Below are 27,269 nucleotides of genomic sequence, written 5' to 3' on the forward strand. Positions count from 1 at the left end.
TTGAGAGGCGCAAGAAATCATCATGACGTGTTCATCAAATCAATCGACAAGCATTTTACTGTTCACATTTGAGCCTCTCAAGGAGTCTCCCTTTTTTTTCTCGAGTAGAAGGAGAAGCATCTGCAATCAGCATTTTTGAAGCTTTTCTGACGGATAGTACGGGCCGAACCGGGAAGTGTCGTTCCGAACCTCTTTTGTTTCGGACGCTTCCTGTCTTTCTTTGCGCGCAGCTGGAAGCGGCGGCGACGCCGCCAACAACAACAACAAGATGCGCGTCATTGTGAGCCCTCCCCCCTCCTTTGAAAAAGAAAAAGATGGCTGCTTCCCGTTACCGTGACGACCGACGCCTGCAAACGAGGAAAACGAAGAATCCCTCCCGAGAGGATTGTGAACGCGTCTTATTGCCCTAGCAACCAAATTGGCAACAAGCCCGTCCAAATGGGCCACGCTCGACGCGCTCCACGGAGGATACAGGTCCAAGGACCCCGAACCGAACCGGGTTGCTCGCTTGGCAAATAAGTGGAGGCGTGTGTCAAGTTTGCGATTGCTGCTGCGACTGCTTTTGAGGACATCACAACCAAATGGTTTCATGTCCCATTTCGACACCATTTCACATTTTCTACGTGCGGCGGTGCCGATGACGTCCTGCGGGCAGCCTCGCGCGCCCCTCCTCCTCCTCCTCCTCCTCCTCCTCGAAGGGCCTCAGCCCCTCCTCCCTTACCGGGTGACATCAGCCGGGCTGGCCGCTGCCGGCCTGGCGGGCGGGCAGGCGGACGGGCGCCCCCCACCCACCCCCGGTCCCTCCCACTACCTCCCTCCCTCCCTCCCTCCCTCCCTCGCTCGCTCGCTCGCTCGCTCGTCGGCGGAGACTCCAGCAGAAGCAGACCGACAGGCGAAGCTCCACGGCGGCGTTGTCGGCGGCTTCGCCGGTGAGCTGCCATCTTTTTTTCTCTTCTTCTTCTTCTTCTTCTTCTTCATCTCGCCGTCGTCGTCGCCGCGGTTAACGGATTCATGGAAAGTTTGCCAGCCCGGGAGCAAAGTGGGGAGGCAGGAAGACTTCCAAAAACGGACTTTGTTTGATGCACTTTGACTTGTGGTGGGGTAGTCGTGGCTACTGAAGCGAGTCGGCTCCGAAGCTAAGCCGAGGCGAGCCGAGCCGAGCCGAGCCGAGCTTCGGCTGCTCCTCGTCCAACACGTCACGGTGTCGGAAGGTTAAGATCGCGGCGGTTGCCATGGAGATGAAGAACGCGGATGTTCCGCTGGCTTCCTCGGGTCCGCAGGCTTCCTCGGGCTCATCCGGCCTTGTTCGATCCGCGATTAGCTTGATTGGAGATCGATATATCCCGAGATGAAAGGGGACGCGCTGTCTGTCGCTTCCAGATGCTTTGGAGTGGAAGGCGTCGCGTTCACTCCAGGCCAGCAGGGGGCCACCGAATGCCGCCTTCGCCATGGAAAGCAAGCAAAAACAAGCGAGCGCAAAGAAAGGGCAATTGTGTTCACGAGTGATTCGACTTCAATAAGAAACCGATAGACGCAATTCATCAATGATTACAATTCATTGTTGCAATGAACTACTTCAAATCGCGAATGGATTGTATTCTCTGGCAATGTTTTCTACTGCTTTTACGTGTTGAGTGGGAGGAAACCATTTGACTGACCAAAGGTAATTGCGATAATTAACTCCTAATTACAATGTATCCGTTTTATGGGCTCAATCACTTTTTATGGCTTTCAAACAGAAATGATAAGTTGGGCAAAAAAGAAGAAGGAAACCCTAACCCACCAAAGTCAAATTAAATACATGCCATGCCAACAATTGATGGGAGGCAAGATCAGTACCATCAGTACCAGTGACAGGTAGAGAAGCAGAAGCAGGTTGGTGGCTAGCTACCACGCCTGTGCTGTGAAGGAAACACTGACCTACCTGAAAAAGAGTTCTTGTCATTGCAAGTGATCTCTCAATCCATTGAAGGATCAATAGATAGCCAAGGAAGTGTAAGTTCAGACCATCACTGATGGCACAAGCAGAACATACTGGTCGGAACGCTAACTCCAATCTTGTCAGATGAAAACGCTCTCACACTGCCGAGGAGAGCGAGTCGGGATCCCATTCAAGCAAAAGAGCCTTTAAGGCATGAAATAATAACCTACCGTTGGCGTGGTGTGAGGGAAAAAAAAAATGCAGTTGCAGAAAACGTCGCTTTTTTAGGGGGCCTGACATAGGCGGAGCGTGGCCCGGCGTGGAGGTCCGGGCAAAGGTCTGGGCTTGCTTCTTGAATGACTTTCATTGTTTCCGTCAGCGCACGTGATCTTGGATAAGGCCGGTCGGAGCCTCGTCTCCCTCCCTCCCTCCCTCCCTCCCTCCCTCCCTCCCTCCCTCCCTCCCTCCCTCGGGGTAGACCCCGCTCCCGCGTCACGGGCTGGTGTCAGCCGGCGAGCATGTGACAACCTCGCTTGCAAATGTTTGTTTGCTCACCGACGGCGCGCCTTTTGCCGGGAGCGCATGCTGACCATGACCAAGCGCAACGGTGACCACCGACTGGCCGTTGCATTTTCCTTCTCTGGGCACAGCCAGCCAGACTTTATCGCCCCTCAGGTCTTTTCTTGTTGTGGGGGTGCTGCTGGTGGTGTTTTCCCATCCCTAAACAATAGTCAGTTCCAAAACAGTCATCCTTAGTTTGGGAAAATATGAATCGGTGGGAAGGTGGCTGCGGTCGTCATGGCGATCGCTTTGCCAGCTCCTCCGAAATAATTCACGATGTCATTCCAGGGACTGACATTCCTGGCATTCCTCCCGTCCAGATCCCACAATCTGGGAATGGAAGGTCCCGTCAGGGCCTAAAAACAAAACTCTTCCAAGGAATGCACAAGCCTTTTTTGGAAAGGGGCCTTAGGGTTAGTCGAGATTTGTTTGGGTGGTTGTTCGTCTTGGCCAAGTGCTTGTTGTAGTTCCATCCCTCCAAGAGAGGGGGCGCTCAAAGTGCAGATTTCACTTCAACTTTGAGTTGGAGCTGGAGTCACGTTCAGGTCATGTGTTTGCTGTCGGGCTACGTGGGCGCTAGTGCAAGAGAAGTGCCCATGGATCGACCTTCCAGTGGTCTCAGACTGTCATCACAAAGGCATTTCCTCCTCAGCCGCTCACTTCCTGCTTGCCGGCCGGCCGGCTGGCCGGCCCGCTTCTACTACTGCGGTGGGGGGGTGCCGCTTTTACTGCTATGATGAAAAAAGAAAAAGTTGCCCCAAGTGTCCCCCGAAAGGCCGTCTTGAAAAGGAAGATGTGCCGTCACCGGGGCGACCGGAGCCGAGGCGCACATGGGCGTCGACACGGGCGTCTGCTCCCGCTGCGCACGGACAGTGGGAACATTCGCCAAATGCCAGTCCGGGGAGTTTCTTCTCTCCCTCCCTCCCTCCCTTCCTCCCTCCCTCCCTCCCGCCCTCCCTCCCTACCTCCCTCACTCCCTCCCTCCCTCCCTCCCTTCCTCCCTCCCACAAATGCACGGGGGGGAAAACGCAATCACGTAAGGTGGCAGAATCCAGCAATGGCGTTTGGTGACGAGGCGGGCGCCACGACTCACCGTTCACTCATTTCATGCGCTTTGCTCTGCCACCAGGGAATCCGCTGCGGTCATGGCCGCCCATCGAATCAGAAGCACGGCCAATAGCAACGCTTTGCTGCCTCGCTGCAGGTCCGAGGGGACGCTGATCGACCTCGGTGACGGCGTGTCCGAGTCCGGCCTCGTTGATGTCAAAGGTAAGCTAAGGCCGGGGTCAAAGTCAGCGTTAGCATTGGTAATAGCGTTAGCATTAGCAGGGCTCCAGCCAAACATGGACAACGTGCTTAAGGTTTTTGCCGCAGTATGTTTTTTTAATTTTCTCCTCTTTTTGATTAAAGTCCAAACAAGTTTTCGTTGGAGCAAACTAACTTGTAACTATAAATTGAGCCACAGTCCGTCTTACAAAACAAACTCAAAGCGTTTGAGATAAGGCTGATGGATGCAAAGGTGGTGGGGCGGCCAGCCCACAAATTGGCTGAACAAGTCGCTGGCGCCGGTGCAAAAGCTGGAACGGAGCTCTGGTGAGATGCGCGGCATTTCTTGACGTAGCTGACGGCCTCGCTTGCTCGCTCGCCCGCCCGCCCCTCTTGTGTTGCCAGTGCCTTCTCCCAGTGCCTTACGCTTGGACGTCGGCGCCTGCTTGGGCACGGCCCGAGAGGTGGTGGCCATCAAGGACTACTGCCCGTCCAGCTTCACCACGCTCAAGTTCTCCAAAGGCGACCGACTCTACGTTCTGGACACGTCGGGCGGCGAGTGGTGGTACGCCCACAACAACACGGAGATGGGCTACATCCCGGCCGCTTACGTGGAGCCCGTGGGTCTCCGAGACTCTTCCTTCAGCGACAGCGGCATGATAGACGGCGGCGGCGGCGGCGGCGGCGACGCCAGGGAAGAGACGGCTTCGGAAATGGACCTACTCGGAGAGTGGGCCGGCGTCATTCTGACGCCTACCGCTTTCCATCACAGAAACCCTTTTGCCAGCGCACAGACCTCAACCAACCCGTTCCTGCACGGCGATCCTCAAAAGCCGCTGGACCAAAACGACAACGAGAAGTCGGCTGATCTTCTTCTCTTTGACGCTCCGTCCGTGCCGAACCCAATCGGGGGCGGCTCTGGCGGGAGTGTTTTCAACCCGCTCGCCAGGGATAACCCCTTTTTCAGAAGCAAGCGCTCCTACAGTCTGTCCGACATGTCGGTCCTGCAGGCCAACCCTCCGACGTCCGGCGGCGGCGGTTTCTTCGGCGGCCTCAAAGCGCCGGCCCCGGAGCAGTTTCAGAGCAGGGAGGCTTTCCGCACGGCGTGGCTCAGCCATCGCAAGCTGGCCAGGTCCTGCCACGACTTGGACTCTCTGGGCCAAAGTCCCGGCTGGGGTCAGACGCAGCCGGTGGAGAGCAACGTCGTCTGCCGGCTGGACGGCTCGGGAGGCGCCGTGCGGCTCCCGGACACCGACATCGGCGTCCACGTCCCCGAGGGACATGTCGCCGAGGGAGACAGCCAGCAGATCTCCATCAAAGCGCTCTTAGATCCGCCTCTGGAACTGAACAACGATCGCTGCACCATCTCTGGCCCGGTGGTGGAGCTCAAGCTCAGCAACATGGAGACCAAAAGCGGCATCACGCTGGAGATGAAAGTATCGGTGGCGGTGAAGGCGCAAAGCGCCCGGATGGCGTGCGTCAGGAGCGACTGCAAAGAGGGGCCGTACGCCCCCGTCTCGCAGGCTTCCCTGTACGGCGACACGCTTCGGGTGTCCTTGGACAACCTGGAGCCGTGCATGTACGTTTGCGCGGTGGCGCAGTCCCAGTCCTCGTCTCCGGACTGCAACGTGTGGGATCACGTGGACAAAAAGATGACCTTGGGGGTGTACGGACCCAAACACATCCACCCCTCCTTCAAAACGGTGGTGGCCGCCTTCGGTCACGACTGCGCCCCCAAGTCGTTGCTGGTGAGCCAGGCGGGTAAGCAGCAGGCGCAGTCCTCGCCACCGGTAGCGCTGCAGCTGTGGGGCAAACACCAGTTTGTCCTGTCCAGGCCCCAGGACCTCCGCGTCGGGGTCTACTCCAACATGGCCAACTTTGAGGTGAAGGCCGGCGAGCAGGCCAAAGTGATCCGGGCCTTCCAGATCAAACTGGGCAAAGTCAGCCGGCTGGTCTACCTGATCAGTTGCCGCGACAGCGCCGCCGCCGACTTTTCCGACTTCACCCTGAGGATCCAGGTCAAAGACGAGCGCGACGCCATACTGGCCCAGTTTTGCGTTCAGACGCCCACGCCGCCGCCCAGGACGGGTCCCAAGACGTCCATGCAGCGGCGCTTCCTGAAGAAGAAGGAAGTGGGCAAGATCATCCTGTCCCCGCTCGCCGTCGCCACCAAGTACCCGGTGTTCCACGACCGCCGGGTGGCCAACCTCAGGTTCGGAAAGCTGATCAAGACGGTCATCCGGCAGACCAAGAACACCTATCTGCTGGAGTACAAGAAAGGAGACGTGGTGGCGCTTCTGAGTGAGGAGAAGGTCAAGCTGAAGGGCCAGTTGTGGACCAAAGAATGGTACATCGGCTACTGCCAGGGCCGGGTGGGACTGGTCCACACCAAAAACGTGCTGCTGCTGACGGGAAAGGTCCGGCCCCTTTCCTTTAGCGGGCCCGAGCTCACCACCTCCCTGTTGCTGGAGCAGGTTCTGAGGCCCTGCAAGTTCCTCACCTACATCTACGCCTCGGTCCGCACCGTCCTGATGGAGAACATCGGCGACTGGCGGGCCTTCGCCGACGCCCTCGGGTACCAGAACCTTCCCGTGACGCACTTCTGCCGGGCCGAGCTGGACAGCGAACCGGAGAGGGTGGCCTGCGTTCTGGAGAAGCTGAAGGAAGACTGCAACAACGCGGACGGCAAAGAGCGAAAGTCCTTCCAGAAGGAGCTGCTCACGGTAAGCCCGCAAACGGCCCGCTGGTAGAAGGTCCGAGCTGTCCGTTCCCACCTGCCGGTTGGCTGGCGCTCCGCTGGCTTTTTCCTTCCTGCTCTAGCGTCGGTCGCTCGGTCACAAAAGCGCGGTGGCAAATTTTGCCGTTGCAGCAGCTTGCCTCTCCGTCCAGACCGGAAGTTACTTAAGATGAAGGATCCGGTGCGACCGTGTGCCTTTCTTCGTGAGCTATCTGGGGCCGGCAGATGTTTCCTGCCTCATTGTTCTCAATAAACACAAGAAAGCTCAGCTCAAGTCCGAGTCTCCAGCAATCAGAAAAGTGCCCATTCGAGTGGCGTTTGCGCTCAGGTCAAAGGGCAAACGCCACGTCCCGATGACTTGAAGGCGGATCCCGGGGCGTCGCAAGCGCGCAGTGCAAGCAAAGTGTTGCCGAGCGAATAAGAGTTGATTCCAGAGCCTGCTGAGGAGGAGGAGGAGAAATCTCCCTCCCTCCCTCCCTCCCGCTTGACCTTCCCGAAGCTTACTCGCGGCGATCATTTTCATTTCATCCCTGCGCCCCCCTCGGTCTTTTCCGCGGGAATGAAATGAATGAAAACGGTGGCCAAGTCATTCGAGTCGGTCCGACGGAAGGGTCAGAGCTCACGCGTAGCAAGGAACCGGGCGGGCGGGGACGTCTCAAATGGGCCGGAATGGCAAAATAATGACGACAAGAAGAAGAATGAAAGAAAGGCCAAGGAAGCAATCAGACGAGAGCGAGGGAAGTGGCCACTTCGGAATTGGCATTTTGTGGAGGCCAAGTCGTTAAGGAAGGCTACCTCGGAGTTGATCCGCTCGCTCCAGCCTCTATTACTAGGAAAGCAGAGCAAAGTGGCCTTTGACGTGTCAACCTGTGCGTTTCAGGCCCTTCTGAAGCTGGACTGCCAAGGCCTGGTAGCCCGCCTGGTCATGGATTTTGTGCTCCTGACCACGGCGGTGGAGGTGGCGGGACGCTGGCGGGAGTTGGCCGAGCGCCTGGCCAAGGTTTCCCGTCAGCAGATGGACGCCTACGAGGCGCCGCACCGTGACAAGAACGGCGTGGTGGACAGCGAGGTAATGGCGCCCGCACTGGTTCCGGCTCGCTCCGGCGTTCGTTGCCAGCCCTAACATGTGCGCGTGTCGCGGCTCAGGCCATGTGGAAGCCGGCGTACGACTTCCTGGTGACTTGGGCGGCTCAGATGGGCGACAGCTACCGGGACGTGATCCAGGACCTCCACGTGGGCCTGGACCGGATGAAAAGTCCCATCACCAAGCGCTGGAAGCACCTGAGCGGGACCCTGCTCCTGGTCCACTGCCTGGACGCCCTCCGGAGCTCCGCCTTCAGCCCCGCCTCGGCCGCGTCGGACGACTTTGCCATCTGACGCCTTTGCCGTCGGACCTTTTTTCTACTCGGTTTTCGACACGCATGTCCGTGTTTCTTTCCGCTCGGCTGTGCTCGCACTGGTGTCATGAATTGGCGTCAGCCGACCGACCTGCCGAATGCTCAGGACCGCAAAAGCGGGCAGTCATTGTTTTGGAGCTTTTCTTCTTTTGGACCTTGCTTTTTTGTCTGTCTGTCTGTCTGTCTGTCCATTCTCTCGTTTGGGAGCTTTTGGGTGCAACCGAACTCGTTTCTTTCGGTTCTCGTGTAGTTGGGTCACTTTGTAGACTCCGATGGTGATGTGGGCAGGTCAGGTTCTTGATGTCAGGTTGTGTTCCAATCAAATGGGACGACAGACACGCTGTCTTGTTTTTGTGCCAACTTTTCACATTCTTGCAGTATGGGGTTCCGGTGCGTTGAGGTCACGACTCGGTGGCGGTGGCTGAATTGGGTTGGGTTGGGTTGTGTCTGTCGTTAGCTGACGGACGATTTGTTGAGCCTGCAGCTTTGGAGCGGCTACCAAAAGTCATGTGTGCAGAGGGCGACCTCTAGAGGATCGCATTGAGCCGTACACACAAATAGGACAGAAAACCACTTGCCATGCGCCGTTCAAACTGATGACACTTTGAAATTGCATTGTTTTTAAATTAAAAAAAGCTCATCTTTGACTTTGCCATTTTTTGCTTTTTTGTTTGAAATCACGGACGTGCGGTCGGTCAGAGGAGGCAAGCGAAATGGGGAAAACCAAATTCCATTGTTTTGATCGTCAAGTCGTTTTCCTTTTCATTTCAGTAGTTTTGTATCATTTTCAACTCGCTGAATTTTGATCGTTCTTTTCAAACCGAAGACGATGCGCTCGGAGGAGCCAACTTGCTGCCTTGTCTCCGCTGAGGATTGCGTCATCCATCACACGGCTGCCTATGGCTACGGCTACGGCTATGCATGGCTATGGCCATGGCTATGGCCATGGCCGTAAGGTCGTGTTTCTTTCGATGAACAAAACGGCTTTGACGAGAGCCCTTACTTAGGAAGGCAAGGAAAAAAGGTTCCCCAGCCTTACGGCAGGGGGTGCTAGTGATCCCGGGACGCTTCATGCGCCTGCCTGTCAGCCTGCAGAAGAAGAGATCTCCACTTCCAATTGACGGTCAACAGCAGAGGAGCAGTCGTCCGTTTCTTTCCTTTTCCATTCGTTGTTTGTCCCTTCCGTTTTGCAATGGAGGATGACTTCTCCAAACGATTTCCAACGATGGCTTTTCGCTCCAAGCCGGAGGTCATCAGTAAAGGAAGAGCAACTCCGGAGTTAGAAGGTTGGATTCGACACGTCTTTTCAAGTTGTTGATTCCACGTGCTTAATTGAGTGTTTTGATGTGTGAAGACTGCTGATTTGAGATTTTAATTCCAATTAAATCATGAATGAGCCACTCTAGACCAAGCTTTTTTGTGACACGGTTAGGTGCCGGACAAATTGGAGCTGACGTCAGTGCCTCCCCAGTCGTGAACCTCACCGCACGTCACTTGGAGTGAAGTGACGTTTTCATACGTGGTATCTTGTTTGTCGCTACTTTGCATGACTTGGGATTGTTGTTTGCCAACCGCTAGAATGCGGAAAAACAAAGATGACTTGTGGCTTTCAATTCATTTGGACAACTCCAAGTCTCAAACGCAACGGCCTGTTATTAGGTGGGGCCAGTGATGGTGTACCTAATGGAGTGTCCGACCGACCGACCGACCGACCGACTGACTGACGTCAGAGGTCCAACAGCCAATCGGGAGGTGCGGTGTCACTTTTCGCTTTGAGTGAACCTTCTTCCCGAGTCAAGTGGGCTGTGTTGAGCTACACCTGAAAATAGCGGTGTCGTTATTGGAGTGTCCAAGTGACGTCACAGATCAAACAGCCAATCAGGAGGTGGTGGCACTTTTCCCCCCGAATGAAGTGGCCTGACAATTCATTACACGAGGTCAAAAAGAAAGAAAGGAATACAAAAGTGTCCTAATGATGCCACTGCATATTTACATGTAAACGCCGGATGAGAGAGGGCTTCAAATTGTTTGCAATTCTCAGTTAGTAGTCACCACCGGTAGTGCTGGCTGGCCGGCCGGCCCGCTCGCTCGCTGCACAGTCAAGTGGCGTGGCTGCCTCCGGTAACCGAGAAAGCTCCATTCAAATTGAACCAAGCGCGGTCCTTGTTGTGACTCGTCACTGACGCAGCAGATATGATTGCGTTTCAAACTTGAATATTACTTGTCCTTTCAACAATTCGAAGATGTCATTACTGTAGCATCGGAGTGCTCTCGGTTCCCCGCCCCTGAAGCAGGCAGCAGCACCATTGAGAACATTTGGTCGGCATATCACTCATGAGTAGAAAATCCAAAGTAGTTTCAAGAGACCGTTTTAATAACAGGCTTGATAAAAGTCACCTTGCACACCTCCATTGGGGGAGCTCATAGTTGCCCCTTCTTCCTTGCAGAGTTGCACAAGTTCATTCGAATGGTTGTGGTTGTTGTCGCTTGCTGCGAATAGAAATTAAACTACAATAATAAAGGGAAATCAGCAGGAACTCTCTCTCGTAAGTCTCTTTCAATAGTTGCACTTCTAATTGTTGTTGAATAGTTGCAATGCAAGCATACATCTTTTAATGGCAAACCTTTGCTTGGCATAGAGTGGCAAGTGGATGGTTGCACTGCGGCATGGAGTCAGGTCCGATCCCAACTTGCAGATTTGCTCTCTCCAAGCCATGACACCGTGTGACTGACTGGTGGCCAAAAGTTCTCAACGCCGCCTGGTGGTGCTGGCTGGCTGGCTGGCTGGCTGGCTGGCTGCTACACTTGCGGCTCAGCTGGGGGAAAGAAGTGGGGAGGAAGCGGCGGGCGGGCGGTCGAGGTTTCGGGCCGCCGCCGCCGACTCGTTGGGCAGCTTGACGCACGGGAAGGAAGAGCGAGAAGACGTGCGGCGTGGCACGACCGCGTCTCCGCTTTGCTGTGTTCTGGCAAGAAGCAAGCCCGGAGGGCGCCACTCTATGCCGCGTGGCCCCCCCGGGAGCCCGGACGCAGCACGCGCAGCGTGAGCAGGTGCTTGACAGCCGCTCGGAACCATGGGTAGAACCACGCGTAGATCAAGGGATTCACGCAGGAGTTGAGGTAGTACGCGTGGAGCACAAACGAGGGCAAGCTGTCGGCCGCCAGCAAGACGCAGTAGTACGGACAGAAGCACATCAGAAAGACCAGGACCAGGACCCCCAGAGTCCTGGCCGCCTTCAGCTCCGACTTCTTGGCTCCGGAAGGGCGCGCTTTGCCGCGCGCCAGCCGGCGCGCCTGAGACAGGGCCGCCGCAAACACGCGCGAGTACAGAAGCACAATGGTGCTGAGAGGAAGGACAAACGTCACCAGCAGATCGAAAAGGCCCGCCTCGTAGTCCAGATGAATGAGGCACTGGCCGTAGCAAGAAGCGTGCTGGCCGGGGTGCGCCAGGTCCTCCCTCATTAACACGCCGCTCACCAGAAGAGAGCAGAACCAGCACACGCAAACGCAAAGTTGAATTCGCTTGACCGTCACCGTCAGGTTGTAACGCAGCGGGCGGCAGATGGCCACGTAGCGCTCGGCCGACACCAGCACCACGTGGCCCACCGAGGCCGACGTCACCGTGAAGGAGACCAGGTTGTACAGAGAACACAGCACGTCGCCCAAAGCCCAGCAGGATTTCTCCAGGTAGATCTCGCCCGGCCACACCAGCAGGCCCACCAGCAGGTCGCACACGGCCAGCGAGAGCAGGAGCAGGTTGGTGGGGCTGCGCAGACGCCTGTCACCACAGGCACCAGCAAATGAGGAAAAAGAGCCTTGGCTAAGGTTAGGAAGAAAGGGCCACCTGCCTGAAGTGGCCGACGGAGATGATGACCAGCAGGTTCAGCAGCACGGTCAGCGTGCAGACCGAGTAGAGCGCAAGCGTCCAGAAGACACCGTGGCTCCAACCGGACTCGGGCTTCCGGCACGACAGGTTGCCCAGCTGTGGAAAGCACAGCTCCTGGCGCTCCATCAAACAGCGCTCTCTCTGTCCAGTCTCAGCGGTCGGAGGTGCCGTCTTTGTCCCCGCCGCTGACTTGCCCCTCCCCTCGCCGGCGCGCCGCTTCTTCCTCTGATTGGTCGGCGCCCCGACCCAGAATGGGGTGGGGGGACGGGGGGGCTGCGTATCCTACCTCCGAGGGTGGCCTCAGCTTTACAGGCCTCAAACTCAGACGCAGAGTAGCCGCCGCCGGCAACAGAACAAGCTGGCCAGGAACGCGCCATCCGTATTTAACGTTGCAATCCATGACCTCAAAAGGGAGGGGCCATTTGGAAAATGCCTTTCTTGCTGGCAGACGGCCGGCCGGCCGACAAACCGCACGGACGCGCTGGCGCTTTCCCAAGGCCGCGAACAAGGCCGAAGCGCCGCCGAGGCACCCGGTGCCGGGCAACGGTCCAAAAGAAACCCGCGGTGGAGGCGACGCGACGGCAACAGAAGCTAGCTACCGATCCATGTTGGCTAGGAAAATGTCCCAGCAAAAGCAAAGAGTTGAAATGGCGTCACAAACGCCACAGGCCAAAGGAGAGTTTCGTGGAGTGAGTACACTGGAGTTTGCCAGATGGGCAAAAATGGTGCCATTGCTAAGCCATGCTTTGGCTGCTTGCTGACTTTGGCTCCCAAAAGGTCACCAGCACGCACAAATGGCTTTTGGTTTGTCTTGAAAAGAGCCTTTTCCCGCAATGTCATTCCAAACAATGGAGTGGGATTCCAGCATTTCAGCGCTGGCCCGGACGGACGGACGGACGGACGGACAAACAAACGCAAAGCGGCAAAACATGTTTTGATGCAATGCTCTGAAAGGCATCTGCCAGCGAGGTGTGCCTCCCGCGAGGACGTCGGGCCGTCCGTGGAGGTTCCCTTCCCCAAGCGCCCCCGCCGTGTTTTTTCACACCTCAACCCATTAGTGAGGGATGTGTGAAGACAACAGGACAACACGCGAGGCTCTCGACACGCTTGTTATTCTCCATCCGCTGGCTGACGTCACCACCGTCCCGGAGCCGAGGCCGACCGAGCTTTGCGGCCTTTCGAGTGCATTTGCCAAAGGGAAAATGACAAATGTTCAAGACGAACGGTCTGAAAATTCAGCCCCGCCCGCGGCCATTGTCATCTGTAACTTCGTTGTACATGAGACAATGACAATAAAGATCGCTCTATGTATCTATGATCACGAGAAGAGCTGCCGAAAGTTCTCGAGGACTTTGGGACAATGGCGCAAGTTAAGAAAGGAGAAGAATGAGCCAATCCCGGCCACGGCCACTTGCTCTGCAAATCCCAGATGGCCTCCGATGGACGTGGCCAATGAGGAATTTGTCTTTGGCTTCATGGAGATGCACCTGCTTGGAGGCCAAAAGCTCTCAGTAGCTGCCTGCTCTAGCTTGAAGCAAGGCCAAGGCATAGTGACTCCAACGTTCTGACAAGATGGCCACGGCAACTCTTGTCTTGAAGTGCCCAAGTCAGAAGGGCGACCGAGCTCCTGAATCAAACTCCTGCTATTGTAAACGCACGCACACAAGGCAAAGAGAGAAGGGTGTGCAATCCACTGTATGACTTGGCGTGATGTCATACTTTGAAGCAACTTTGATCCCATGGGAGTTACCCGATCGACCGAGGGAGGGAGGGGCCAGGGAGCATAAACGCGGCGGCCGGCCGGAGGTGGTCGCACAACGCGGGCCGAGCACGGTCCGCATGGAGCCGGGGGAGGCGTGCTTCCCGCAGCTGGGCAACCTGTCGTGCCGGAAGCCCCCGTCGCTGCCGGGCGTCCTGCTGCCGGGCGTCCTGCTGCCGGCCGTCTGCCTGCTCACCGTGGCGCTCAACCTGCTGGTGGTGGTGGCCATCTCCCACTTCAGGCACGTTCTTCCCGCAGGCCGAGTGGAGTGTGTGGGCTCTATTGGGTGCGTGTGTGCGTCATTTGCTTGTGCCTGTGGCGACAGGCGTCTGCGCAGCCCCACCAACCTGCTCCTGCTCTCGCTGTCCGTGTCCGACCTGCTGGTGGGCCTCCTGGTGTGGCCGGGCGAGATCTACATGAGCGCCGGCTGCTGGGCTTTGGGCGACGCGGCCTGCTTGGCGTACCACTGCGTGGCCTTCACGGCGACGTCGGCCTCGGTGGGGCACATGGTGCTGATCTCGGCCGAGCGCTACGTGGCCATCTGCCGCCCGCTGCGTTACAACCTGACGGTGACGCTGAGGCGAGTTCAAGGCTGCGTGTGTCTCTGCTGGCTTTTGTCCGTCCTGCACACCGGCGTCCTTCTGAGGGCTCAGCTGGCCCGGCCGCAAAAGACCAGCCGGTCTTGCTACGGCCAGTGCTTGATCGAGGTGGATCTGGAGGCGGGGCTCCAGGACCTCCTGCTGACCTTCGTCCTTCCCCTCGGCACCATCGTGGCTCTGTACTCGCGCGTGTTTGCGGCGGCCCTGTCTCAGGCGCGGGCCGCGCGCTCCCGGGTCGCGTGCGGCAAAGCGCGCCGTTGCGGAGCCAAGAAGTCGGAGCTGAAGGCGGCCAGGACTCTCGGGGTGCTGGTCCTGGTCTTCCTGATGTGCTTTTGTCCATTTTACATCTACTCTCTGGCGGGCGGGCTGAGCTTTTCATCGTCAGCGGCGCAATATTTGCTCTACCTCTTTGACTTCAACTCGTGCGCCAACCCCTTGATCTACGCGTTGTTCTACCCGTGGTTCCGAAGAGCCGCCGGCCACGTGGTGACGCTGCGCATACTGCGGCCGGGCTCCCGGGGACTGGCGCTCTGACGTGCGTGCGAAGGAAGAAGCGCGTCTGCACCACTCCAAAGCCATCAGCAAGGAAAATCAAACGTCAATCGCGAGCGACACCCTCGTCAACAGTCGGCACCATTGGAGTCGTCGACGCGCCTGTGGTAGATTGGATCGAGCACTCGGGGCTCGACTGTGTTGGTCTGTCTGTATTGGGGGTCGGTGACGGGTTGACTGAGCAGGCAGTAAAGATGGGCTCGTACTGCATCCTTGCCTCCGTGTGTTATTGTTGAAACAACCAATAAGCAACCCACGGTGTATCAGAGCGTAAAGCCACAACAGCGCCCATCCATCGAATGGATGGGAAACTCCGCCAAAAAAACACCCCCATGGTTTCCGGACATTGGCTGGAACAATGAAAGCACTTGGCGTGTGTGTGGCGATGCTGTCCGAGCCCACGAACGGTTCTGCTCGCAGTAAACCAGCCGCCCGAACGCCCGCCGGCTCTGCTCGCAATTTCAAGTTCGTGACAGGCGTCCAGCTGACATTTCAATAAAAAAATAAAGGGATTCCTTGCTTCAAAATAGACTTGACGTTTTCCCTCCATCTTCTATTTTGGAAATGCTTTCCTCATGTTTTGCACGCGTCGTCGTCCTCTTGTGCATTCTTGTGAGCAGCCCGAATTTCCGCCCGGCCTGCTGGTTGCGCTTTCATTTGCACCCGCTCCTTGTTTCGACCCATCGGCTCGGCTCGGCTCGCTCCCAATGTCGTCTCGTTCATTTGTTCTGTTTGCATTCGAGGGAAGCGACGAGTCGGATTTTTTTATTTTCGCATTGCATTGCAACGAGCCCCGAAAAGAAAAATCTGCAGCAACTTGATGAGCGTTCAGACAGGACAGTAGCGCCACCTTGTGGCCACTTCGGTCATAATCTACGTACGCGTATCTTTGGTTTCATCTTTGGACGGTGTGCTCTTCATTTGAGACGCAAAAAAATACCATCAGCTAAACGATTTATTTTCTATTCTTTTGAACTGTACAAAGATTACATAGTTATTTACCCCCCCCCCCCGGAACACACACAAACAAATTGATCAATTTAAAGCCAACAGGAAAGAAAAGTCCAGTTAATGAGTCAGGAAGTGTGTTTAAAAAAAAAAAAAGAAAAGCCCCAGCATCCGTGGTGTGCCCTCACAAATGTCACGCAAATCAACGCTTAAGTAGTGCCGGCGGCGGCGGCGGCGCCTTGACCTTTTCATTCAAGGAACGCGTGAAATAAGAACAGATGGAAAAGTGGGCGGCGGCTTAAAACTGGCAGATGGAGGTCTCCACCACAAACTTGCTCTCAAAGTGGCGAATCTTGCGGCAGTTGAGAACTTGCCGCTTCTGCATGCCTGTGGACAAAAGAGCAGCAACCAGTGGAGCAATGGACGCTGCTGATTGTGCCGCCGCCGCCGCCATCGCCACCTGTCACGTCATACCCAAGATGCGCTCGCGGCGCTGCAGCTTGAAGGTCTGCTTGCCGCGGCACAGCTTGCCGATGAAGTCGCCCAGCCGCTCGCTGTGCTCCAGCCGCTCCGTCACCACCATCTCCTCGTGCACCAGGTACGACTGCGGCAGGTAGGTGCCCGCCTGCGCTCAACCACAAATGCCATCCATTCATGCAATTTCAAGGCTGGCCAGATGAAAGGAGGAGGGCCAGCGCTGCCGGCGACACCTTGATGTTGATCAGCAGTTCCAGGAAGTCCCTGGGCGGCACCACCACCGAGGTGTTGAGCGGGAGCACGTAGCACTTGTTGAGGCTCAGGTCCAGGTAGGCCGTCAGCCCCTGACGCACAGAGCCAGAGCCGGGGGGTCACAGAGAGCCGGGGGGTCACAGGGCCCGCCGTCTTGCGACCAAGGCGGCGGGCCCTGCCCTGCCCTGCCCTGCGGTGGGCGGGCGGGCGAGGCTCACCCGCTGGAAGTCGTGCACAATGTCGGCCGGGTCGCCGTCCTCAAAGTCGGGCACGGGCACCTTGATGAGCGCCACTTGCTCCCGCTCCAGAATCCGGATCTGCTCCTCCAGCTGCTTCAGAGGCTTGGAGAGCTCCGCCTCCACCTGCGCTCAAAACCACTCTGGCCTTTCAAACTCCACCTTCCAGACTCGTAAGAAATCCCCAATGATTTGTGACTTTTAATCCAGAAGTCACAAACTTTCAACCAAATGGTTGCTTTGCTGACCTGCTGCACTTCCATCAGGCTGAGGTCCTCCTCGCGGTAGTTGACCCCGCACACAAACACTTGGCTGTCCTGCCGGGGGAAAAAAACCTCAACGTTGTCACATTCCCTTTGCCGTCTGGCTGGCCTGCGCAAAGATACGCGCGCCGCCGCTCACCTCCAGAACGTAGTAGCGGTAGAGGTAGGCCCCGCCCACCAGCATCCCCGAAACCATGAGGGCCAGACCCAGACACAGGCACCAGCGCCACGCTTGGGACCGCCGGCGCAGGAGCCCTGCCGCTGCCATCGCCGCCTCAGCGTCCTGGAGGGAGGGAGGGAGGGAGTATGCATGAAGGCGCTCCAAAATTGACTTCCTGCGATGACTTGTTGACACTTGACTTTTTGTCAACAAACAGGCCCGGAAGGGGCCGGCGCGCGCACGCACGCACGCACGCACGCACGCCACGCCCGACATATGTCGGAGTTGTGTCCGCTGACTCACAGCAAAGGCATTTTGCGAGTTGCGACTGGCTTCTCCCGAGGGAGCGGAGGCTCCTTACGACGCCTAAACGCCAGAGGACGGAGGAAAACTATGTAATCGGCGCAACGGCGGTGGCCTCATGTTTCATGGCTAGCCATTAGCGGCTCAGCCGGTCCTTTGGCCAGACGCTTTGTGGCCGCGCGTGTCCATTTGTGCGCCAGGCCCATGGCAAGGTTTTGAATATTCTTCCCTGTGTGTTCTTTGCTTTGTGCCAGGCATCTTAGTGGCAGCCAAACTAACAGGTGACCAAATCCAACCTCGGCGGCGGAGGATAAGGCGCCTGCCTGGCTGGTTGCCTGGCTGGCTGGCTGGCTGCCTGCTTCCAAGTCTTAAAGCCACTTTGGTTAAGCACCACCAGAGCAGCTGGTCCAGCACGAGTGGCGGCAGAAAATCGGAAGCCACGCACATGGGTTAATCCATTGCGGCGGCCACGACGACAACTTTGGCCAAAGTGCCTTGAGCAGAAATGAACGAGCGCTTCCCATTTTGCCTGTCAGTGCTCGCTCTAAGTGCAATTTGTCCACATTTAAGATAAAGCAGCTTTTCTCAAGTCACCCCGTCGTCATAAGGCTCACGCCACGCCAGATTACCTTGACCTGGTTTTTCTCAGAAAAACAACTTTGAACAAAGAACAGGACATCCCGTGTTTAGGACATCACATAGCAGGATACACGCTAACAAACTTGTGATAAGGCTGGCTGCCTGGCTGGCTGGCTGGCTGCCTGGCTGGCTGGCTGGCTGCCTGGCTGGCTGGCTGGCTGCCTGGCTGGCTGGCTGGCTGGCTGCCTGGCTGGCTGGCTGGCTGGCTGGCTGGCGTGGCGGTGATTGTGCCCATCAATATCAAGAAGGCATCAAGTGCAGCTTTATTGTCAATAAATAAGCAACCCTCTTTTTCACCAACAAAAAAGCAACTCTCTTTTTCACCAAAACGACTAACTGACGCAAACACGATCGATCGTGCCGACTTGCGTGCGTGCGTGCGTGCTGAGTGAGTGAGAGTGCAGGAAAAAGAGAGACTATGGAAACAGGAAACACAGAGGGAGAACATGACAGGAAACCAGAGCTACCAAGTCAGCAGTCGTGGCTTGATTTCGGAATGACATTTGTTTGGTGCACAAAAAAGCGGAACCGTTTCATGTTTCTCTCTCTCTCTCTCTCTCGCTCTCGCTCTCTCTCTCTCTCTCTCTCTCTCTCTCTCTCTCTCTCTCTCTCTCTCTCTCTCTCTCTCTCTCTCTCTCAAACAACAACAACAACTTTGGGGCAGTGCGCAAACCGTCGCCAAGCTTCGCTGCTCAGTTATGAGATACGGACTTTAAAAGCCGAGAAGAAATTTGGTCGCGGCAAGACAAAGTTGGGCCAAATAACGCCAAATGTCAATAAGGAAATCCGAATTGAACAGACTCGCCAAAACAGCGTATAACGCTCGTGGTCATTTGAATCAACTATAATCGAGGGGTGTATAGAAAAAGAAAAGAAAGCCATCGTGCATGTTACAAAGCCAATTGGTCAGTTGAGTGTCGACTTAAAGAGTTTTAAGCTGCGTTAGCCATTTTTTTTTTTCTCTCCGTCTCGCACTCACTTTGTCCTGGTCGGGAAGGAGCGTCACCGTGTCCTTCTTCATTTCTTTCAGCGTCAAGGCTGAGTTGAAAGACACTTTAACCATCGCGGAATCGCTTTAAACTCCAAGGCGGTCAGAAAAGATCGATGTATAGTACGAATAACAGTGGCGCCAGTGAAAGTAGCGACAGAAAAGAAAAGTTGTTCCGGGCGGCACTTGGGCTGTGAGTGGAGCTGCTTGTTGCGAGAGGAAGCGCTGGGAATGTGGCACAACGCTTCCGGTTGCCTTTCACCCTAAACCTTATTTCAACGTAATAGCGACGTCACAAAAGTGGGAGAACGTATTGCATCGCATCATTCTTTCATCGAGGAGAGTGTCGATACGTGATCAAAAAACAATCCCAACTCACAATACAAGTGATTGAGCGTTTGTTGGGATACTAAAGTCCGCTGAATGCAACCAAAACAATTCTTATGGCGTGTTACGTCATCGCAGTCGCGCAGGCAGCCTCGCAGGCAGGCAGCCTCGCAGGCAGGCAGCCTCGCAGGCAGGCAGCCTCGCAGGCAGGCAGCCTCGCAGGCAGGCAGCCTCGCAGGCAGGCAGCCTCGCAGGCAGGCAGCCTCGCAGGCAGGCAGCCTCGCAGGCAGGCAGCCTCGCAGGCAGGCAGCCTCGCAGGCAGGCAGCCTCGCAGGCAGGCAGCCTCGCAGGCAGGCAGCCTCGCAGGCAGGCAGCCTCGCAGGCAGGCAGCCTCGCAGGCAGGCAGCCTCGCAGGCAGGCAGGCAAGCGGGTGTATTTGGGTTGAATTAGATGCTGCAATCATTCATTCCCATATCAAATAGAGGAAAATACATTTGAAAACACCTGGGCCTGTCTGCCCGCCTGCTTGCCTGCCTGCCTGGTTCGCTTGTGTCTGAGAACTGCGTCATTGACGCGCGGTGTTTTCAAATGTATTTTCCTCTATTTGATATGGGAATGAATGATTGCAGCATCTAATTCAACCCAAATACACATCACTGTCATGCAGTTGAAAAGAAATGAGAGTTCAAATCGAAATCGTTTCCGTCTCATCACTTCCGTTTCGCCGACATCATTTCCGTTACGGGTGGCGGGAGCTATCATGGCGACCGCCGCGATGGTGAAGCCGACTAAAGAGCGTCTACTGAATGTTTTGGACGATTTGGAGGTTTTGGCTCGGTAAAATTCCATCCCGCCACTTTGTGTTGGTGTCTAGAAATAGTTAGCTTGCTGCTTCTGTCGTCATTCTTTCATCTCTCCTGACCATGCGTCTCCTGTTTTCCTTTCCAGGGAGCTGATCGAGATGTTGGCTCTGTCCCGGAGTCAGAAACTCCCGCAGCCCGGCGAAGACACTCAGGTACCGGGCACGACCTGCAGACATCCTCAGCGCACATGACCCGTTGAAAGCTCGCATACCTGAGAAGTTTTCAGTTGAACTTATCACTTCTCCGGTTGTTGTCCTCCTTCCGTAATGCCACTAAAATGACAACAAATCGAATTTGTGACTTTTGCTGGTCAGATCCTGGAGCTGCTGGTGCAGCGCGACCGCGAGTTCCAGGACCTGATGGAGGTGGCCCAGCGGCAGGGCAAGGTGCACCAAGAGATGCAGCAGCTGGAGAAGGAGGTGGAGAAGCGAGACAGCGACATCCAGCAGCTGCAGAAGCAGCTCAAGGAGGCCGAGCACATCCTGGTGCGTGCCGCTGCCGTCGCCAAACGCACGCACGCACAATGACATTATCCGGAGCCGCAAAGCCACATTGGCAATTCCATTCGTCACCACAGCGGCCGGTGTCCCTCTGTTTTCAGGCGACCGCCGTTTACCAAGCCAAGGAGAAGCTCAAATCCATCGAGCGTGCCAGGAAAGGTGCGCCCGAGTGACCCGTCCGCAGATTGATTGACTGACTGATCGATCGATTGATTGACTGATTGGCTTTGGGCCCCACAGGAAGCATATCGTCCGAGGAGCTCATCAAGTACGCGCACAGGATCAGCGCCAGCAACGCTGTGTGCGCGCCGCTCAACTGGCTCCCAGGTTTGCTCTTGGATTCTGTTCTTTGGCCAACTTGGCCCATTCCAGATGAAATGTGTCAGAGCAAGGTGGAAATGGACACAACGTGCGCTCTCTTAGGCGATCCGCGGCGGCCGTACCCCACAGACCTGGAGATGCGCAGCGGCGTACTGGGCCACATGGCCAACCTGCCCACCAACGGCGTCAACGGACACCTGCCGGGCGACGCCCTCGCCGCCGGGAGGTTGCCAGGTACTCCTATCTGCGTCCTTCTCCTATCTTGTTTGCCACTTTGTAACTCTTGCGTGTCCCCCGCGCGCAGACGTGCTGACGCCGCATTACCCCTGGCAGTCGACGGAGTCGTCGGCCGGCATGCTGCCGCCGCCGCACAACGCCGGTGACTTTGGCCTGGAGCCGCCGGGGCACAACAAGGAGAACGAGGACGACGTGGAGGCCATGTCCACGGACTCCTCCAGCAGTAGCAGCGACTCGGACTGAAAGACCTCTGTGTGTGTGCGCGTGTGTGTGTGTCGGTCATGTTCTTATTCATGTTTGTAAATAAAACGTTTTGAGTGGGACTGTGCCATTTGTCTGCAGTTGAGTGTTTTGTACAGGAGTTTATTTTGTGATTTATAAATAAAAGAACGGGCTTTGTCAGTCAACTGAATGTTTGTTTGTCTTAGTGTCTTTAAAAGTACATCAATGTATTCCTTATTTAAAAGCACCTAATTCCTGTAATAAACCACCAACAGAACGTGTGTCTCCTTCACGGGCACTTGGAAATCATTTATGTACGATGATGGAAATGACAGTCTATTGAGTGACCAACTTTTATGTGACCTAAAGTATGAGTAGTGCCAATTGAGCTAAACTCCGAAGACATGATGAAGAAGCGTTAAGATCAAAATGAGAGTAAAGGCTGTGAAGATTTACGAACTGCGTGCTGTATGGCCGCGATGCCTTTATGAACACCAAGTAATTTGTTTCCTTAGTTTGAAAACGTTTCTGGTTCATGGGCCATTATTTGAAATGGTTCACAGGATACACCTGCCGGTTGTGGTGAAGGTGCTAACATAAGATGACAGCGAGACGAAGCTCCTAAGTGATCAGGTTCAAGAGTATTTTCAGCGTGTCCTATGTCATAGAACGCGGCACTCGTGGGAATTGGCCGTGTCCTGCGCATGCGCACGACCAGGCATCCCCGAACAAGCAGACATGGCGACGTCCCTGATCTGCGGCCGCTTGACGGCAAGCCTGAGGAACTCGGGGCCCAGAGGCGCACTTAGCGCCGCTTCCAAGGTGAGCTTTTAAGCAGCTGCGAGTGAAGGCTTCGGTCGCCGGGCGGCCGTTTGAGTCTCGCCGCCACGGCCTCCTTTGACCGCCACAGCAGCCGCTGAAGTGACAGGGTCAAACGGACATTAGCCGCATTGCTAGTTCCTTTTATTCGCTAAGCAGTGCGTCGTTAGCTTTAACTCTTAAATAGCCGCACAAAAGTCTGCTTTTTGTTGGCATTTGATGTGCGCAGCGAGCTGGCATGCTGGTGAACTCTCGCTAGTTAGCTGGACCGCTGTCCTCCATGCACGTGAGCTTAATGTGTCACCGCAGCATAGCATAGCTTAGCATAGCATAGCTTAGCACAGCCAACGCAAATCAGCAAATGTCGTCATTCATGGTCGTAAACGTCAACAAGGACTGTCAACTGTCGGGATTGATCACACAGGTGCTTTGCTCTTTTAGCATACAGCAGCGTCCACCGCCCCCCTCAATATTACGTCCAAAATATTTTTTTCTGGGGGTGCGGTACCTCCGTTTTTGTTATACCTCTTATTCACGGTATCATTTCTCTTCTTCAATATTTTTTTGTGCAAACAAAGAAAAAAACAAATCTTTTTAAAAAAATGTAATTCTATTTGGGTGCCAATTGTACATGACCTTTTGGAATTCACCACCAGCCAAGTTGTGATCCCATGTAAAGATGGAAGTCCGCCCTTTCGATCATAATTATTTTAGTTTCCCCAATATTTTGCATCGTGACTAGTCAATAAGGACAATGAAGGCTAATTATATTTTTGGAAATGGAAAAAAACCTGAGACAATTATGTAACCATTATGGCGAAAATAATGCTTCTCAGAATAATTTGATCAATATTCTCATCCAAATGATTTATCGAAGTTATTCATCATGTCAAGGAAAACATTTGCATTTTAATTGCACTACATATTGTTATTTTTCAACAGATGATTGCTAAATAAGTAACAGTCAAAGTTACTGCTGCGATCGAGCATGCTGTACGTCACTCGCCCAAAATCGTGCTCGTAACGAAACCTTAATGACTTGGTCCCGCCTCGTTGTTAGCGGTTCCCTGTGTGCGTGTCCAGGCTCTGGCGGGCTCTTCAGGTCTGCTGGGAGGCCACGCGTCGGCGCCGTGTCAGCAGCAGCAGCAGCAGCAACGGAGGAGCCTGTCCCTCCATGAGTACATGAGCCTCGGCCTGTTGAAGGACGCCGGCATCTCGGTCCCCGCCGGCATGGTGGCCGGCTCCTCGGATGAGGCCTACGCCATTGCCAAGCAGATCGGTCAGTACAGAGCAAAAGCAAAACGACCAAATTGCGCCGTCGGCTCCTCTGCCGTGCAAGAAAACGAAAGGCGTTCGTTCGGCTCAGCCCACGGGATCATCAGCGTCAACCTACGTGAACGTGCAAGTCAGCACGTGCGTGTGTCTTCAAAAGCCGTTAGCGCTGCCAAACATGGCGCCCGGCCGGCCGGCTCTTGGCGGCCTCAGCCGTGCTGTCGATTTGACTCAAAGAGACAGAGCAGCGAACGCCAGCACATATTTGTATCCCCGACAGTTAATGCACAACATTTGCGTTTGTCATATTTGTAGTAGTATTCTAAAACCAATTTCAATTTTTTTTCTTTTTGTTGTTGAACCGAAGATTAGAATTTTTGAGAAAATACAGGAAAACAACATGCTTATTGTTTGCTTTATCTTGGTTATATTTGAGGCAAAAAGTGTCTGCAAGGGAAATAAGGAGTTCAAAACAAATTCATTTTGGGGGGAATAATTGTTGCGTATCATTTAAATGAAGTTCCACTTTTTCAGATCTCTCGACCATGCTGCACTGTTGCTATTTACAAATGTGTGTGTGTGTGCGTGCGTGTGCATGGCAGGTTCCAAAGACCTGGTGGTGAAGGCTCAGGTGCTGGCAGGCGGACGAGGAAAAGGAACGTTCGAGGGCGGACTGAAGGGAGGCGTCCGGATCGTCTACTCGTAAGCCCCCTTCCCGCCCTCGTCTCACTGCCTCACTGGCTTATTTTTAATGGTGGCGTGCGTGCACGTGCGGCAGGCCCGAGGAGGCGCGGGACATTTCCTCCCAGATGATTGGCCGCAAGTTGTACACCAAGCAGACGGGCGAGGCGGGTCGCATCTGCAACCAGGTCTTCATCTGCGAGCGGCGCTACCCGCGCCGGGAGTACTACTTCGCCATCACCATGGAGAGGTCCTTCCAGGTACGGCCCACACGCAACAAAACTGCCGGCATGAGAAGAGACCAAGTCTGATCTCCCCCGATGACAAAAGGAAACGTTTCGTTGCTAGAAAATAAAAAAAAAAAAAGGCCCATTTTCGATCATCAACTGGAACATTTGATGACAATGAAAATAAATGTCAAGCCGATCGGAGCGCCAACAAGCAGTTTGCGCTCAGTGGCACCGCTAGATGGCAGCATATGACAGAGTTTGCCAATGGAGCTTGCCGGCCGGCCAGATTCAGACTAGTACCCATCCAATATTGGACTTTTAGAAAAGCACAAAAGAAGCTGGCGGCCTTGACGCCGCAGTGCGCATTTGTAGCCGAGCCGCCCTCTGCCGCAGGGCCCCGTGTTGATCGGCAGCTCGCAGGGTGGCGTCAACATCGAGGACGTGGCGGCGGAAAACCCCGACGCCATCGTCAAGGAGCCCATCGACATCGTGGAGGGCATCAAGATGGAGCAGGCGCTCAAGGTGGGCTTCACCAAACATGCCTGTCCGTCTTTTGTGTTTGCAATTGTATTTTGCTATGACAGCCTTGTAATCTTGCGCCTCGGTGCTGCCCTTTTGGCTCGCCGCACTTTGTCTTGCGTAAGAAATTGTAATTAGCGGCCGGCGTTGCGGGCCCGCAGGTGGCGCAGAAGATGGGCTTCCCGCAGCCGCTGCAGAAGGAGGCGGCCGAAAACATGATCAAGCTCTACAACGTCTTCATCAAGTACGACGCGTCCATGCTGGAGATCAACCCCATGGTGGAGGACTCCTCGGGCATTGGTATGCGTGACACCCACATACAGCCAGGCGCCGCCAGGCGCACGCGACAATCAGGCTCTTCCGTTTGGGGCCCGCAGTCATGTGCATGGATGCCAAGATCAACTTTGACTCCAACGCCGCCTACCGGCAGAAGAAGGTGTTTGACCTGCAAGACTGGACCCAGGAGGACCCGCGCGACCGGCAGGCGGCTAAAGCCGACCTCAACTACATCGGCTTGGACGGAACCATCGGCTGCCTGGGTGCGTTCGAAAGTGGGACACGTGGCTCGGGGCAAACTAACAGGAGCCTCCCTCCCTCCGTCCCCGGCTGCTAGCGCGGAAAGCTCATTTCCTTGCCGCTAGCCGGGGATGACTTGCTCTTGTCATTTAGTGAACGGGGCCGGCCTGGCCATGGCCACCATGGACATCATCAAACTGCACGGGGGCACGCCCGCCAACTTCTTGGACGTGGGGGGCGGGGCCACCGCCCACCAGGTCACCGAGGCCTTCAAGCTCATCACGTCCGACAGGAAGGTGCGGCTGGCGCAAAGCGCGGTGGGCGCCCACCGCGGCGCGCGCTCGCTCGCTCGCTCAAGGGCCACGGCTTTCCGCTACCGCAGGTTCAGGCCATTTTGGTCAACATCTTCGGAGGCATCATGAGGTGCGACGTCATCGCCCAGGGCATCATCATGGCCGTCCGTGACCTGGACCTCAAGATCCCCATCGTGGTGCGACTGCAAGGTGCCCAACGTCTATGTTTAACGCGACGCGGGCTGGTGGATAGGGCTGGCTCCACGCTAACCGGCGGGCGCTCTTCACTAGGCACGCGTGTGGATGACGCCAAAGCTCTGATTGCCGCCAGCCCGCTGAAAATCCTGGCCTGCGATGACCTGGACGAAGCTGCGAAAATGGTACGTGAGCACGCACGCACGCACGCAGACATGTACGAGATGTGAGAAATGAGAAAAGGCCGCACCAAGCTCGCGCATGTGTCGGCAGGTGGTGAGGCTTTCGGAAATCGTTTCGCTGGCGAAGGAAGCGCAAGTGGACATTACCTTCCAGCTTCCCATCTGATGCTACAAGCAAGCACCCCCCCCCCCCCCAAGTAGCCCCTCCCCCTTCTCTGTGGCCTGATGGCGGCGGGCATCCTTCACCACCCCTTTAGCTTTTCTTCCGTCTGTTTAATGCGCACACTCCCTCCCCGCCCGTGTTGACACACTCCACCGCACTAGCGCTCCTCACTGGACGCAGCTTCGCACACAGCAGCTGCTTGTTTCCCAATGAAGATCACGGAAGGCATTTTGGCTGTAAGACGACGCCACTAGCCCCCCCCCCCCCCTTACTTGACACTGATAAACGGTCGCGCCATCTTTGAAGGTTATGCGCTAGCTCCCATTTAGCTCTGTGCTTAAGGTCCCATTTGTCTTTCGATTCCTCCCCGGCCGGTGGGTCTGTGGCGGCGCCGGCTCTCGCCACCCATCTCCTCCTGGTGAATTATTCACCGCTGCTGTAATGGAACTTCCGCTTAAGCTAAAAATGGACTTGTCGCAACGCTAAATTACCCTGCGGGAGGGATCTGAAATGAGAAATGTCTTTTGCCTTCAAAGACGGACGGCACCCTATTGGGCGGGAGGCCGCAACGCTTTCATTTGTCTGTTCCAAGCAAACGCTGCAGTTGCGCTTCCCCGTTGGATCTTTCTCCACTTGGAGTGTTTGCAATATTGAAAAAGTGGTCGCGGTGTCGGGCGCCGCTTGTCGTCCCAGGGATTTTTTTTCCTCAATGTCTTTATTTATTTGGCACCTTGAAATATTCCCAACATCTGCCAACTTTCAATAGCAACGCCAGATGTGGCCACCGCTCGTTCTCGGATGGGGTGATACCTTGTGAACGCCATGTGCCCTCCCCCCCCCCCCCCTGCCATCACGCCACTTGGGAATTTGTCTCTTTGTCTTTCTTTGTTTCCATCACGCAAGATGACATGTAAATAAGCAAAGTGACGACGTTCTGCCTCTGTAAGATATTTCTGCGAAAAATAAAGATGGGACACGAGGAGGCGTG

At 55.5% G+C, this 27,269-nt stretch overlaps 6 protein-coding genes across 8 annotated transcripts; 4 read left to right on the plus strand and 2 right to left on the minus strand.

The window, feature by feature from the left end:
- The first annotated feature begins 783 nt into the window (after positions 1 to 783).
- Positions 784 to 8,529, plus strand: LOC133159603 (SH3 domain-binding protein 4-like). Of its 2 annotated transcripts, none has more exons than XM_061286731.1 (5): positions 784 to 929; positions 3,612 to 3,751; positions 4,154 to 6,471; positions 7,366 to 7,554; positions 7,632 to 8,529. In XM_061286731.1, exons 2-5 carry the CDS (start codon positions 3,628 to 3,630, stop codon positions 7,860 to 7,862), a joined length of 2,862 nt encoding a protein of 953 aa, XP_061142715.1. In that variant the 5' UTR covers positions 784 to 929; positions 3,612 to 3,627; the 3' UTR covers positions 7,863 to 8,529. The 2 variants fall into 2 exon arrangements, with proteins under 2 accessions (XP_061142715.1, XP_061142716.1); XM_061286732.1 differs by lacking the exon at positions 784 to 929 and adding an exon at positions 936 to 1,663.
- A 1,724-nt stretch (positions 8,530 to 10,253) lies between these two features.
- Positions 10,254 to 12,309, minus strand: LOC133159605 (trace amine-associated receptor 13c-like). Its single transcript, XM_061286734.1, has 2 exons — positions 11,728 to 12,309; positions 10,254 to 11,657 (listed from the first exon to the last, which is right to left on the minus strand). The coding sequence occupies exons 1-2, from the start codon at positions 11,889 to 11,891 to the stop codon at positions 10,877 to 10,879; spliced, it is 945 nt and encodes a 314-aa protein (XP_061142718.1). The 5' UTR covers positions 11,892 to 12,309; the 3' UTR covers positions 10,254 to 10,876.
- Positions 12,310 to 13,475: 1,166 nt separating this feature from the next.
- Positions 13,476 to 14,885, plus strand: LOC133159604 (trace amine-associated receptor 13c-like). The gene has a single exon (XM_061286733.1). It carries the CDS (start codon positions 13,476 to 13,478, stop codon positions 14,655 to 14,657), a length of 1,182 nt encoding a protein of 393 aa, XP_061142717.1. The 3' UTR covers positions 14,658 to 14,885.
- Positions 14,886 to 15,612: 727 nt separating this feature from the next.
- Positions 15,613 to 19,197, minus strand: LOC133159606 (integral membrane protein 2B-like). Its single transcript, XM_061286735.1, has 7 exons — positions 18,933 to 19,197; positions 16,991 to 17,134; positions 16,837 to 16,905; positions 16,571 to 16,714; positions 16,334 to 16,444; positions 16,098 to 16,248; positions 15,613 to 16,010 (listed from the first exon to the last, which is right to left on the minus strand). The coding sequence occupies exons 1-7, from the start codon at positions 19,014 to 19,016 to the stop codon at positions 15,922 to 15,924; spliced, it is 792 nt and encodes a 263-aa protein (XP_061142719.1). The 5' UTR covers positions 19,017 to 19,197; the 3' UTR covers positions 15,613 to 15,921.
- A 685-nt stretch (positions 19,198 to 19,882) lies between these two features.
- On the plus strand, positions 19,883 to 21,596 carry med4 (mediator complex subunit 4). 2 transcript variants are annotated; one of them, XM_061287059.1, is made up of 7 exons: positions 19,883 to 20,130; positions 20,217 to 20,283; positions 20,446 to 20,616; positions 20,733 to 20,790; positions 20,872 to 20,958; positions 21,055 to 21,186; positions 21,257 to 21,596. In XM_061287059.1, the coding sequence occupies exons 1-7, from the start codon at positions 20,075 to 20,077 to the stop codon at positions 21,430 to 21,432; spliced, it is 747 nt and encodes a 248-aa protein (XP_061143043.1). In that variant the 5' UTR covers positions 19,883 to 20,074; the 3' UTR covers positions 21,433 to 21,596. The 2 variants fall into 2 exon arrangements, with proteins under 2 accessions (XP_061143043.1, XP_061143042.1); XM_061287058.1 differs by having other exon boundaries at positions 19,891 to 20,105.
- Positions 21,597 to 22,099: 503 nt separating this feature from the next.
- Positions 22,100 to 27,260, plus strand: sucla2 (succinate-CoA ligase ADP-forming subunit beta). Its single transcript, XM_061287180.1, has 11 exons — positions 22,100 to 22,233; positions 23,314 to 23,509; positions 24,105 to 24,204; positions 24,281 to 24,443; positions 24,807 to 24,935; positions 25,094 to 25,232; positions 25,310 to 25,471; positions 25,602 to 25,744; positions 25,831 to 25,951; positions 26,033 to 26,121; positions 26,210 to 27,260. The coding sequence occupies exons 1-11, from the start codon at positions 22,150 to 22,152 to the stop codon at positions 26,282 to 26,284; spliced, it is 1,401 nt and encodes a 466-aa protein (XP_061143164.1). The 5' UTR covers positions 22,100 to 22,149; the 3' UTR covers positions 26,285 to 27,260.
- Positions 27,261 to 27,269: the final 9 nt, after the last annotated feature.

This window comes from Syngnathus typhle, linkage group LG9 (genome assembly GCF_033458585.1).
Source record: "Syngnathus typhle isolate RoL2023-S1 ecotype Sweden linkage group LG9, RoL_Styp_1.0, whole genome shotgun sequence".
NCBI classification, from domain to species: domain Eukaryota; kingdom Metazoa; phylum Chordata; class Actinopteri; order Syngnathiformes; family Syngnathidae; genus Syngnathus; species Syngnathus typhle.